Source organism: Myripristis murdjan, chromosome 12, assembly GCF_902150065.1.
Source record: "Myripristis murdjan chromosome 12, fMyrMur1.1, whole genome shotgun sequence".
Lineage (NCBI taxonomy): Eukaryota > Metazoa > Chordata > Actinopteri > Holocentriformes > Holocentridae > Myripristis > Myripristis murdjan.
The window spans coordinates 26,995,903-27,007,827 of record NC_043991.1 but is presented as its reverse complement, the minus strand read 5'-3'; the positions used below and the strand labels follow the sequence as shown (position 1 = coordinate 27,007,827).

Sequence of the window (11,925 nt, the reverse complement as noted above, 5' to 3'; positions counted from 1 at the left end):
AATCAAGCAAAATGCACACTGATTAAGTGATCATATTAACGCTACTATCTGCACAAGAAAATGAGCAGAATGAATTGTCTTGAAGGCACTATTTTCTTGTTCACCTCATCTTATTGATGAAGTGAACAAGCTTATTGAGCAGCTCGCCCTGGACGGTAGGGGGCAGCAGGCGTCTCACACGACAGTTGCGACCTGCCCAATAAAGGAAGAGGAAGAAGCAGCAGCGCCATAGTAGTTCCTATTATTTTCCAGTGGACGGCACCAACCGGCCAAAATGCGTGTAGTGGTCTGCCTTGGCTCCGCGGTGAAGAAGTAAGCTCTCCGTGCTCTGCCTCTCAGTGTACAGAGCCGCAGATAGAGGACCAGTTTGTCTACAACTAGCGTGTGTTATCGACTTGGCGTTTCTCATATCACTGTACAAATCTCGGTTAGTTTTGTTTTCTTCAAAGGACGGCGTTGGGAAGTCGACAGGACCGAGGAGGTGTGAGAGTTTGACAAACCATCCCGCTGGTCTGGCTCCTCTTTGCCTGTTATTTGCCAAGGGAGTTGTGTTCTGCGGTCCGAGGAAACATGAGCTTTTTCTTGTGAGTTAGCCTTACACTTTTGTGCAAAATACTTGTTCTACCTTCTCTTTTATCTAGCCTCCGCCCCCAGCAAATATCCAGTGGCGCACAGCTAGCTAACAGCTAACGATAGCTTACTGTGGGCTAAGACTACTTCCCGGAATGTCATCCAACGCCTAATACAATTCGCACATCTTTTATTTAGCTTGACTTTATCTTTAACAATCTATATAAATGGCAGCATGGTAGTGTCAGCTTTAAAATAGCTCTTTGTCTGTTCTGCCCTACGCCTACCATGTAGTGGAATCAAAGCCAAATGTAAGGGAGATGTCCTCAGTCTGGCCTGGCTATTTGCTGAAGGGAACACTTTGTCGGCACAGGCTCATTAACCCGCATGTGAGGTTTCAGCACACATTTCGGTCCCAGTATCACATCAAAGTAAACATTTTTTTTGGTACAATTGTTAAATGGCTAACAAGCTTGTTTTAGGATTAAATTGGGAATGAGAGGGCGGAGCAGAGCGCCTGAATGCGCCCTCTCCGGCTGGGATGCGCGTTTCCTTCACCACGCTCATACCCATATCCAATCACCTGAGCACCAGGGCTGGAACATGTCAAACCAGTTCAATCCTCTGACAACTCTGTGCCCCATCAGATTGTCTCCTCATCTTTATCATCATCATTAGAGGACACATTTAATCACATGTAAAGGCCTAAAGGTTGTGTTAGTGTACAAGTGTTAGGGTGGATATGTATTCACTAAGCCACCATGTACCAAATGAAAACTCTCATTCTATCCCCTATACAAAGGTTTTAAAGCCTCATTTAACTATCAAACCTTACTTGATGGAGTTTGCCCTCAGAGAATGAAAATAACCGGTATTTATTGCAGCGTGCTGTAACGTGTTGTGACTCATTGAAAACAAGTCTAATGGAGCACAGGGAGGAACTGAATGCTGTACATATCCAACTTGCTTGGTAACGCATTGCACACAGAGCAACACCAGGGTTTCTATGTCAGGCTGTGCTGCCTCCTGCTAACTAAGCTACACCATGGTGTCTTTGGTCATCTTTTGATAATGTTGGCTTGTTGTCAGGAAAAGTCTATCACCCCTAGGCCCAGATTGTCTCGTTATTTGTCATCATGTGTCATTACTCCTGCCTTAACAACGATGTTTTTCTTCCTCTTTGAAATGTGACTCACAGCACAAATCGTTCCAACAAGACATTCAAGCCCAAGAAGAATATTCCAGAGGGTTCACACCAGTATGAGCTGTTAAAACATGCCGAGGCTACGCTGGGAAGTGGAAATCTGCGCATGGCAGTCATGTTGCCTGAGGGTGAAGACCTAAATGAGTGGGTGGCAGTCAACAGTAAGGGCCAATTTTACCTTTCCCTCCCTTGCTACACCTTGTTTAGCTATCTTAGGTGTGTGACTGTACTTCCAAACTGGAGCTAGTTTTTATATTTGCATGACTCCCAGTAGTCCTGTTTTTTGAAATCTGGATTGGTCCAATTAGTTTTTATCATTGCTATTGAAGTGAACTTTCGGGGCAACTTCTTGGCATCCTCTCTAAAGACCATGTGCATTCATGCCGGGAAAAAAAACAACTGAATGTTAAATAGACTTCATTGTTTGTTCTGTGAGGACCTTGTTTACTTTCTCTGAAATTGAGACAAATGGCTGGTCAATAGAAGCCTTTTTTTCCTCTAGCAACCGGGTGACTCTATGGCTTGAAAATTTCAGGGGCCTAGTCCCTTGCTTGTCTCTTGAACAGCTTTTAATTTAAAATAAATACAACTTAAAGAGAATATGAATAACGTTTGAGGTGCTTCTGAAGCTGTGTAGCTCACACAAAACGATGAGGTGAATTCTTTCCGATTCTAGTTTTTAAGTGTTGGTGTTATGCTTTCAATTAACACACTTCACACAGTCTCTAGAATTTTCATTTCATTTGAATTTGGAAGACCGTGCTGCATAGATTTCAGAAAGAAAGGGGGATTGGATGCATTTGATGAATGTCATTTACTTTGTAGCACAAGAAGATGTGAAAAGTAAGTCAGGGTGCACGCTGCTTGCTTTAACATGTTTAACTGCTGTCAACAAGAGATATTCAGTCTGTACTTGCATGTCTTATTTCCAGAAGTATTAACCAGACTGCTGCACAGGATTTTAGCTTGGTTATCATTGCAGTACTTGTATTTCCCAGTTTCATAAAATGTTAGTAGAAATGGTTGGGTGTTTGCCAGTGTTACTCAAGCCTTTTTGGTTTGCATAATAAAGACAAGTTGGGACACAATCACTGAACAGTACTAATACCATGGCATAGTGAGCAGTATTCAATAGCAAATATTACGTACACAAAAGACTCGTATCCTATCCTAAAGACTCCTATCAGCCCCCCATCCTAAGACTCATGAGCAGTTTGCCTCATTTGACTAAAATATACTGCTGGTTAATTCTGTATCATCTGACAGCTTCTGACATGCTATGGCTGTGTTGCATGTTTGCATTCACCCTTGTGTCTAAGTCCTTGGAATATTTTAAACAGACCAGTGCAGAAACGTTTAGAAAGCCCACTAATCTGCTACCACCACTACAAGGTCAACATGGAGACGAGTTTGTCTCTATGAGCCTGATGGAGATGAAAGACTTTTCTTCATTTAACTTAAGTTGTCTTCCCATGTAATGACAGATCCTTCTCAGACAGTGGTTTTGTTATCATGACGCTTCTAAAAATTTACTGAGTGAATTGCCAGTTAGCCTATGCAAGACATTTTTATAATAAACAATTTACCTGGAAACTTGATGGTGACATGGTGTAACTTGAAATGATGTCTTTTTAAATTAATAAGTGTAGATTCATATCTATACCTTTCATCCTGCTTCTGAGGTTAAGGTAGCGATAATTTGAACATTAGCTTCATAAACAATAAAATGTACGCTCTACTGACTAGATAAATTTAACCATTACAAAAGGGAACTAAAGTCTCTGTAAGAAGGGCCTACCACACCTATATGTCATTGACTGTTCATTGTGTGTGTTTTTTACGAGAGATTAGCAAACAGAGAACCAAGTCTTAACACCGCCAAAACTTCTAATTATCTCTCTGACTGATCCTAAGCCAATGTTGGCTGTGTGCCTCAGGCAACAGACAATACACGGCTTGACAAGATACAGGGTGTGTACAGTTTTGATTTAGCGCGAATATCAAACTGCAGGACAACTCGACAACGCCTGATCTTCATGCTGGCACATGTGCTATGTTGTCTTTTGTACATTAGATTGAAAACGTTTGTCTGTTTTTCCAGCTGTGGATTTCTTCAACCAGATCAATATGCTCTATGGCACCATCACAGACTTCTGCACTGAGGAAAGCTGTCCGGTCATGTCTGCTGGTCCTAAGTAAGTATAGAGATGTGGATATGCACAGGGACAATGTGTATAAGAGAATTAGCCTAACTTGTAGAAGGTAATGCCCTCAGTGATTGAATCCAGACTGTGAGAGACACAGGGTCAGCAAAATAAAATGTTTATCACTTGTCTCTACTACAGGTATGAATACCATTGGGCTGATGGAACCAACATCAAGAAGCCAATCAAATGCTCTGCACCCAAGTATATTGATTACCTCATGACCTGGGTGCAAGACCAGCTTGATGATGAGACACTTTTTCCCTCGAAGATTGGTACAGTTTAAATCTCTTACCCTCTGTTACCTTGTGTCAAAACCATATTTTGTCTGTCATCTTCATCTTGTGCTGCTTAGACACCATTTGTCCCCAAATTCTAAAGAATACAAATTTTTACACACTTGCTGCTTGAATATCCTCTTTACATGTCAGCTGTGCTCAGTGTCTGCCTCATGGTAGTAACATGAGCCCTGAAACTCATGATAGGGTTAATGCTCAGTTCAAAGAAAGCTGCAACATACTTCGGCACACAGTGTCTCTAAAACAAAGTCATCACATGGGACGTGTGCCCCTCCTTACCAAATTCTGTCAAAATATATTTGAATACAAATGATACATATGCATATTAAGAGTAGCATAGGCGGTCTTGTTGGTTTGTATTTTGCTAGTAATTGAAAATGACTAATTTATGCCCAAAGGATTCAATTTCAGCATAGACTTTTGATTGAAAAGCTATTCAGTAATGACAATGCTAGATAAGTAAATATTAGACACATCAAAGTTGAGGCTGTGTGGGTGGGTCATTTTGAAAAAGTAAGGCTTGGTGGGTGAAGAGGAGTTTCATAGTGGGATGGATTTACACTCACAAATCCCAGTGATAGGTTTTATCTGTTTCCACTCCTGGACAGAATGTAATAGCTCAAATGAAAGATGAACTCAGAAGGCTTAATATGCCATCCAGTATAGCTATTTGCGTTAATGCACACCCCACCCCCAAACCAAACAAGTGAATGTTTCATTCACTATTCACAGCTGATTTAATTTCAGTCTCCATTTGATTTATTTGTGCTTTGTCATGCTCAGGACTTTCAGTGTGTCTGCTGCTGTGTGACACTAGATAGCTTGGTTTCCACAGAAAGGAATTCATGTTGTATTAAATAACATTAGAAAGAAGCATTTGTGAAGTATACTTGACGTGATCACAATTAAACCGTATCAAACACTTTCTTTAAATGATTTGATTTCACATTTCCAGTCACACATTTCCCATTCTGAATTACTTTGTATCGCTGCACGTGTGTAAAAGCAATAAGGAATTGTGGTTAATGTAATTGGCCAGCAGTATATCCTGCTATAATAGACAAAATAGCAGCATTAACTTGGTCTAACATCACTGAACTGCTGTTGTCACTGTATCTTTAGGGTCCAGTCAGTCTCTACTACGTTGTTTATCTTGTGGTAATCTTGTGTGAAACAAACACTTTGCATGATATCAGCTTTGTTTTAACGAACAACAAAAGAGGACAGAGTCCCTTGTTACAGGGATGTTGAAGATTTCACAAAAATATTTAGGGACAGACAATAACCACTATCTTGAGTTTCAGACTTTTCAAATTTGCAAAAGTACCCTTCATTTTTTCAGCAGAGCAGTAACATAAGAAGTAATTAATTCACCAACAGTACTGTCATGTAAGCCAGTAGCTAGTTATTTTTCTCCTAATTAACTTTCATTTACAATATTTGGGATGTAAACACCTTGTCTTGAAGTACTTGGCTCACCTCTTCTAGGGATTTTGTTAAATGCATCCTAGGTCACGGCTTTTCTTTCTACCCTTTTGTTCCCAAGGTGTCCCTTTTAAGCGAAATTTCATGTCCGTGGCGAAGACCATTCTGAAGCGCCTGTTCCGGGTGTATGCCCACATCTACCACCAGCACTTTGACTCTGTCATGCAACTTCAAGAGGAGGCCCACCTCAACACATCGTTCAAACACTTCATCTTCTTTGTTCAAGTAAAGAAATTCTAACAAATGCATATTTATTTTAATGCATTCTTCACGATAAATATTCAAGTATCAGTATGTATGAGAGAGCATGTTGGATGATGATGTTTGCTTTTTTGATTTGTCTTTCAGGAGTTCAACCTCATTGACAGGAAAGAGCTGGTCCCACTACAGGAGCTGATCGAAAAACTGACAACCAAGGATAGATAAACAGCAGTGTAATTGTTCTTTCTATGGTCTCCTAGTTTTGCACAGATACCCACCCCACCCTGGCTGTATGTATGCAGTATATACTATATTTCCATTTGGGGAAATGTTTTTAATAAGGCCAGGAACAAGGAAGGGTCTTGATAGGTTAAGGCACCAGGACTAAGGCTATCAGGGATTATATACGCATAATTGAACAAACCACGGTTGAACATATTGGAGAAAATGGATTTTAGCTCTTTGGATGAATCCCCAGAACTCATGTTATCAGTATTCAGTTATGGCTTACGTTTAAAATAGCACAGACTTATGGTCATTAGTGTTATATTAGGTTCTGCACAGCTTTTTTAAGTTTCATATGGATTTATTGCAGCACTACACAGGCATTCCCATACTGTTAGATTTCCATTTCCTGCTCAACCACAGGTGAGAGTAAAGTGTAAGCACATCTGCTGTAATGTAGTAGGGAAGTACTGTTGGTATTACTGAAACAACTTAGGCCAACCTTTAAATCAGTTCAGTAACCAGTAGCTAATAACGTTTATCCTTCTATCTATGTAAGAGGGGCTGGTTTGCAGGTTGTTAGTGTTCAAATTGGTAATTGCCCGACTCTGTCAATATAACAAAACATTTCCTAAGTGCCTGGCATGGCTCATAAACACTATGAACAGTGAAGACTGTAAACAGATAAAGGCCATATACCTTTTGCTTTGTCAAACCACTGACATGCTTGCCATTGACTACTGGACCCCCCACTTCCAATTTGCATAGCCCTGAATTCATATGTTTGAGTAAACTCCTGCTCTGCTTGTCAGTTGAAAGAACATTTTTTCCTGTAAAAAAATGAACAAACAAACAAACAAAATACTGTTCACCTACCTTCCCTTCTTTGTTCCAGAATTTCTTTTGCCAAGTGCTCTGTGCAGGTTTTGCTAATGAATGTGTTGAGAGACATAGGAGTGGGGCTAGAAGTCTAACATAGTGTAGCAGGGACTAAAAATGATCTTAGAGTCTCCTAGTAACATGCTCCTGTATAGTAGTTGTGAGAGGGGTACTTTGTTTTTATCCAATTTTTAACAAATTGGAACAAATTCTAACTATCTAGGGAAGTCTTCAAGGGATCTGAAATAGTTAAACTGTATATAATGGTCCATATATAGAAATAGAGAACTGTGTCAAATTGAGTTTGTGTCAAAGTCACAAACTCCACTGCTAATACTAATGTATTTAATTGGATTATGCTGCAACCCATGTTATCTTACTAGCCATGAAGCACTTTGAACAATTTTCCTGACCTCTCTTTTGCCTGAATGTTTATTCTACATAGACTGTGCTTTGTGAAAAAGCAGTATTATGTGATTGATCATACTTTGTTTCCTCCCTTATATTTCCCCTAATGAATGTTCTTGAATTGCTTACCCGCCTCTGAAATAGGCTCTATGGTATATTACAAATGAGATCTCCTTATGCTTTTGTATGGTCAGAGTTGTTTGTCGCTGTGCTTCACACAGCAGGTGCATGTACTTTTTCCAATCTCAAAGTGTAGTTTTACTATGCAATAATTGACACGATGCTCAAAGGTTTACCAGCCGCCTCATTCATACTTTACCCATTTAGCAGTTTTATCCCCTGTAGTGTTTAAACTCTGATGTGAGATATGAATAGAACTGATTTTATTTCAGTTCTGAATGTGGCCATTAAGACTAGAAAATAATGACATTACCATTTTCATATCTTCCTACCTGAGATTTCCGAAAGATGTAATACAGAGGCAAATACTAAGGTTAGGCCCCTCTTAAAAATAATTTTCGGCAAGCATGGAGTGATAGCTTTTGGTTTAAGAATACACTAGTCTTGGAGACTTCTTAGAGACTACTTTCCCTCCCTGTTTGGACATTACCTTTTTTCTATAAACAACTATCTTTTTCCTTTTTTCTGAGCTGATTATTAATGAATGTTATTGCTCATTGGATATCTGAATCTGTAATAGAGAAACATAGAAGTCATCCTTAAAGCATCACATCCTTACAAAGTGACCATAGCATAGCCTATCGCCTACAGATTTTTCTCCTTTACTGTAACAGTTGATGAAATGTTTGTAAATAATGGCTTGATAATGGGTTTTCAATGCTACTGAATTGAATTATGCTGTTTACAAGGCAAAATAAAGGTGGTCTTTGACTCTTGGGATGCTTTCTTGGAAGTGTAGGTCGCTGAAAAGAGGACAGACATCATGGAACAATCAGACACATCAGATGTTCCTCCTACGTGGATAACTGAGTTACCTGGATTAGTTTAATAGTTTGTCATAACCTTGGGACTTTCCTCCGAGCAAGTTCAACATTTAGCTCATCTCGTTACTGCAATAACTGCTCATTCAGCAAAATCCTGCAAGTCCTCAGGTTAGCTGGATCATAACCATGACTCTTGAGTTTCTTTCATTCATATACACGTTAGCAGACAAGATCACTCTTCCTCAGAAGGACCAGTGGATAAAGGTGGTATTAATAGGCAAACTTTTCAACGACAACACAAAGATCCTTTATTTGAAAAATATCCATGTATTAAAATAAAAGTCATGTATGCACTAAAAATAGACATTGTCAGGCTTAAGTAGCTTTTTAAGGAAAGAGTTAGGCCAACATATCCATATAAAACCATTTCAATACAAAAAACAATAATAGAACCAACCTAAACTGTATCAGCTAGACAAACTATTAAAATGAACGAATCATGAATAAATGAATATAAATAAGAATCCTTCAAAATGACTGAATAAAGGAATGAATACTTCATTTTGAATATGTACATAAATTTAAAAAGACTTAAATATCAAACAGTAACAGCCATAAAGCAAAACAACACAAATACATACAAACTATATCCTTAAAATGTAAAAAAAAAAAAAAAAAATCTAAATCAAGTTAAGTTAAAGTAAAAAATGTGTGGCCATTATGTAATGTGGTTTGCAAGGCTAGACATAGACAAACAGTTTCAGGTGTTGGTTGTCAAAAAAAACAAAAACAAACAAAAAAATACACACACACACACACATATATATATATATATATATATATATATATATATATATATGTATGTATGTATTTGTATGTGTGTATATATATATATATATATATATATATATATATGTGTGTGTGTGTGTGTATTTTTTTTGTTTGTTATATATATATACAGTACAGGCCAAAAGTTTGGACACACCTTCTCATTCAATACGTTTTCTTTATTTTCATGACTATTTACATTGTAGATTCTAACTGAAGGAATCAAAACTATGAATGAACACGTGGAGTTATGTACTTAACAAAAAAAGGTGAAATAACTGAAAACATGTTTTATATTCTAGTTTCTTCAAAATAGCCACCCTTTGCTCTGATTACTGCTTTGCACACTCTTGGCATTCTCTCGATGAGCTTCAAGAGGTAGTCACCTGAAATGGTTTTCCAACAGTCTTGAAGGAGTTCCCAGAGGTGTTTAGCACTTGTTGGCCCCTTTGCCTTCACTCTGCGGTCCAGCTCACCCCAAACCATCTGGATTGGGTTCAGGTCCGGTGACTGTGGAGGCCAGGTCATCTGCCGCAGCACTCCATCACTCTCCTTCTTGGTCAAATAGCCCTTACACAGCCTGGAGGTGTGTTTGGGCTCATTGTCCTGTTGAAAATAAATGACGGTCCAACTAAACGCAAACCGGATGGGATGGCATGTCGCTGCAGGATGCTGCGGTAGCCATGCTGGTTCAGTGTGCCTTCAATTTTGAATAAATCCCCAACAGTGTCACCAGCAAAACACCCCCACACCATCACACCTCCTCCTCCATGCTTCACAGTGGGAACCAGGCATGTGGAATCCATCCGTTCACCTTTTCTGCGTCTCACAAAGACATGGCGGTTGGAACCAAAGATCTCAAATTTGGACCCATCAGACCAAAGCACAGATTTCCACTGGTCTGATGTCCATTCCTTGTGTTTCTTGGTCCAAACAAATCTCTTCTGCTTGTTGCCTCTCCTTAGCAGTGGTTTCCTAGCAGCTATTTGACCATGAAGGCCTGATTGGCGCAGTCTCCTCTTAACAGTTGTTCTAGAGATGGGTCTGCTGCTAGAACTCTCTGTGGCATTTATCTGGTCTCTGATCTGAGCTGCTGTTAACTTGCGATTTCTGAGGCTGGTGACTCGGATGAACTTGTCCTCAGAAGCAGAAGTGACTCTTGGTCTTCCTTTCCTGGGTCGGTCCTCATGTGTGCCAGTTTCGTTGTAGCGCTTGATGGTTTTTGCGACTCCACTTGGGGACACATTTAAAGTTTTTGCAATTTTCCGGACTGACTGACCTTCATTTCTTAAAGTAATGATGGCCACTCGTTTTTCTTTAGTTAGCTGATTGGTTCTTGCCATAATATGAATTTTAACAGTTGTCCAATAGGGCTGTCGGCTGTGTAGTAACCTGACTTCTGCACAACACAACTGATGGTCCCAACCCCATTGATAAAGCAAGAAATTCCACTAATTAACCCTGATAAGGCACACCTGTGAAGTGAAAACTATTTCAGGTGACTACCTCTTGAAGCTCATCGAGAGAATGCCAAGAGTGTGCAAAGCAGTAATCAGAGCAAAGGGTGGCTATTTTGAGGAAACTAGAATATAAAACATGTTTTCAGTTATTTCACCTTTTTTTGTTAAGTACATAACTCCACATGTGTTCATTCATAGTTTTGATGCCTTCAGTGAGAATCTACAATGTAAATAGTCATGAAAATAAAGAAAACGCATTGAATGAGAAGGTGTGTCCAAACTTTTGGCCTGTACTGTATATATATACACTACTCACAAAAAGTTAGGGATATTCGGCTTTCGGGTGAAATTTCAGGATGAAGCTAAAATGCATTATAACCTTTACAGGTGAACTTAATGTGACCTTCTGTAAACTTTTGAATGCACATGTCCAACTGTTCAGTATTTCAGTACTTTTTGCACAAGTTGCTGTTCTCTAACAAGGAGTTTAACGGCAAAATTCACATCAGGTGTTTGATGCTCCAGCTCATCGAGGTCGTATCATTAGGGAATGGCTGCTGGAGACTGGGGTACCTCAAATGGAGTGGCCTGCACTTTCTCAGACCTGAATTCCACAGAAAACCTATGGGATCAGCTGAGTCGCCGTGTAGAGGCTTGGAGCTCTGTACCCCAGAACCTCAATGTCCTGAGGGCCGCCCTTCAAGAAGAGTGGGATGCCATGCCTCAGCAGACATTAAGTCGACTTGTGAACAGCATGAAACGTCGTTGTCAAGCTGTAATTGATGCTCAAGGGCACATGACAAGTTATTGACACTGACATTTTTTGTTGTGGTATATCCACCACTGTTGTTGGCTTTTGTTACAAGAAATTGTTTGAGATGAGGAAATCACCAGTGTATGCTTCTACTTAAATGCCCTACTTTCATGATATAATATCACTGTAGCGTGAACATTTTACATTTTTTACATACATTTCACCCAAAAGCATTATGAGCACAAACCACACTGTTCTGCATTAGTTTATTGACTGAATTCACCAGCTAAATTCAATGGAGTGAATACTTATCATACACTAATTTGTTTTTGTAAGCAACACACAGACTATAGACACAACTGGAGCTCAATGACACGTATAGATTATGTCGAGGCTACCGTCAGTGTTTTGCTGCAGGTGCTGTCTCTTTAAGTGTCGGTGCAGGCAGATCACATGCCGGCTCA

The 11,925-nt window shown here is 39.5% G+C and overlaps 1 protein-coding gene across 2 annotated transcripts; it reads left to right on the top strand.

The window, feature by feature from the left end:
- Window positions 1–210: 210 nt before the first annotated feature.
- Window positions 211–8,371, top strand: mob1bb (MOB kinase activator 1Bb). 2 transcript variants are annotated; one of them, XM_030064782.1, is made up of 7 exons: window positions 211–312; window positions 450–584; window positions 1,769–1,935; window positions 3,876–3,969; window positions 4,120–4,253; window positions 5,824–5,987; window positions 6,111–8,371. In XM_030064782.1, the coding sequence occupies exons 2-7, from the start codon at window positions 571–573 to the stop codon at window positions 6,186–6,188; spliced, it is 651 nt and encodes a 216-aa protein (XP_029920642.1). In that variant the 5' UTR covers window positions 211–312; window positions 450–570; the 3' UTR covers window positions 6,189–8,371. The 2 variants fall into 2 exon arrangements, with proteins under 2 accessions (XP_029920642.1, XP_029920643.1); XM_030064783.1 differs by having other exon boundaries at window positions 247–312; window positions 433–584.
- Window positions 8,372–11,925: the final 3,554 nt, after the last annotated feature.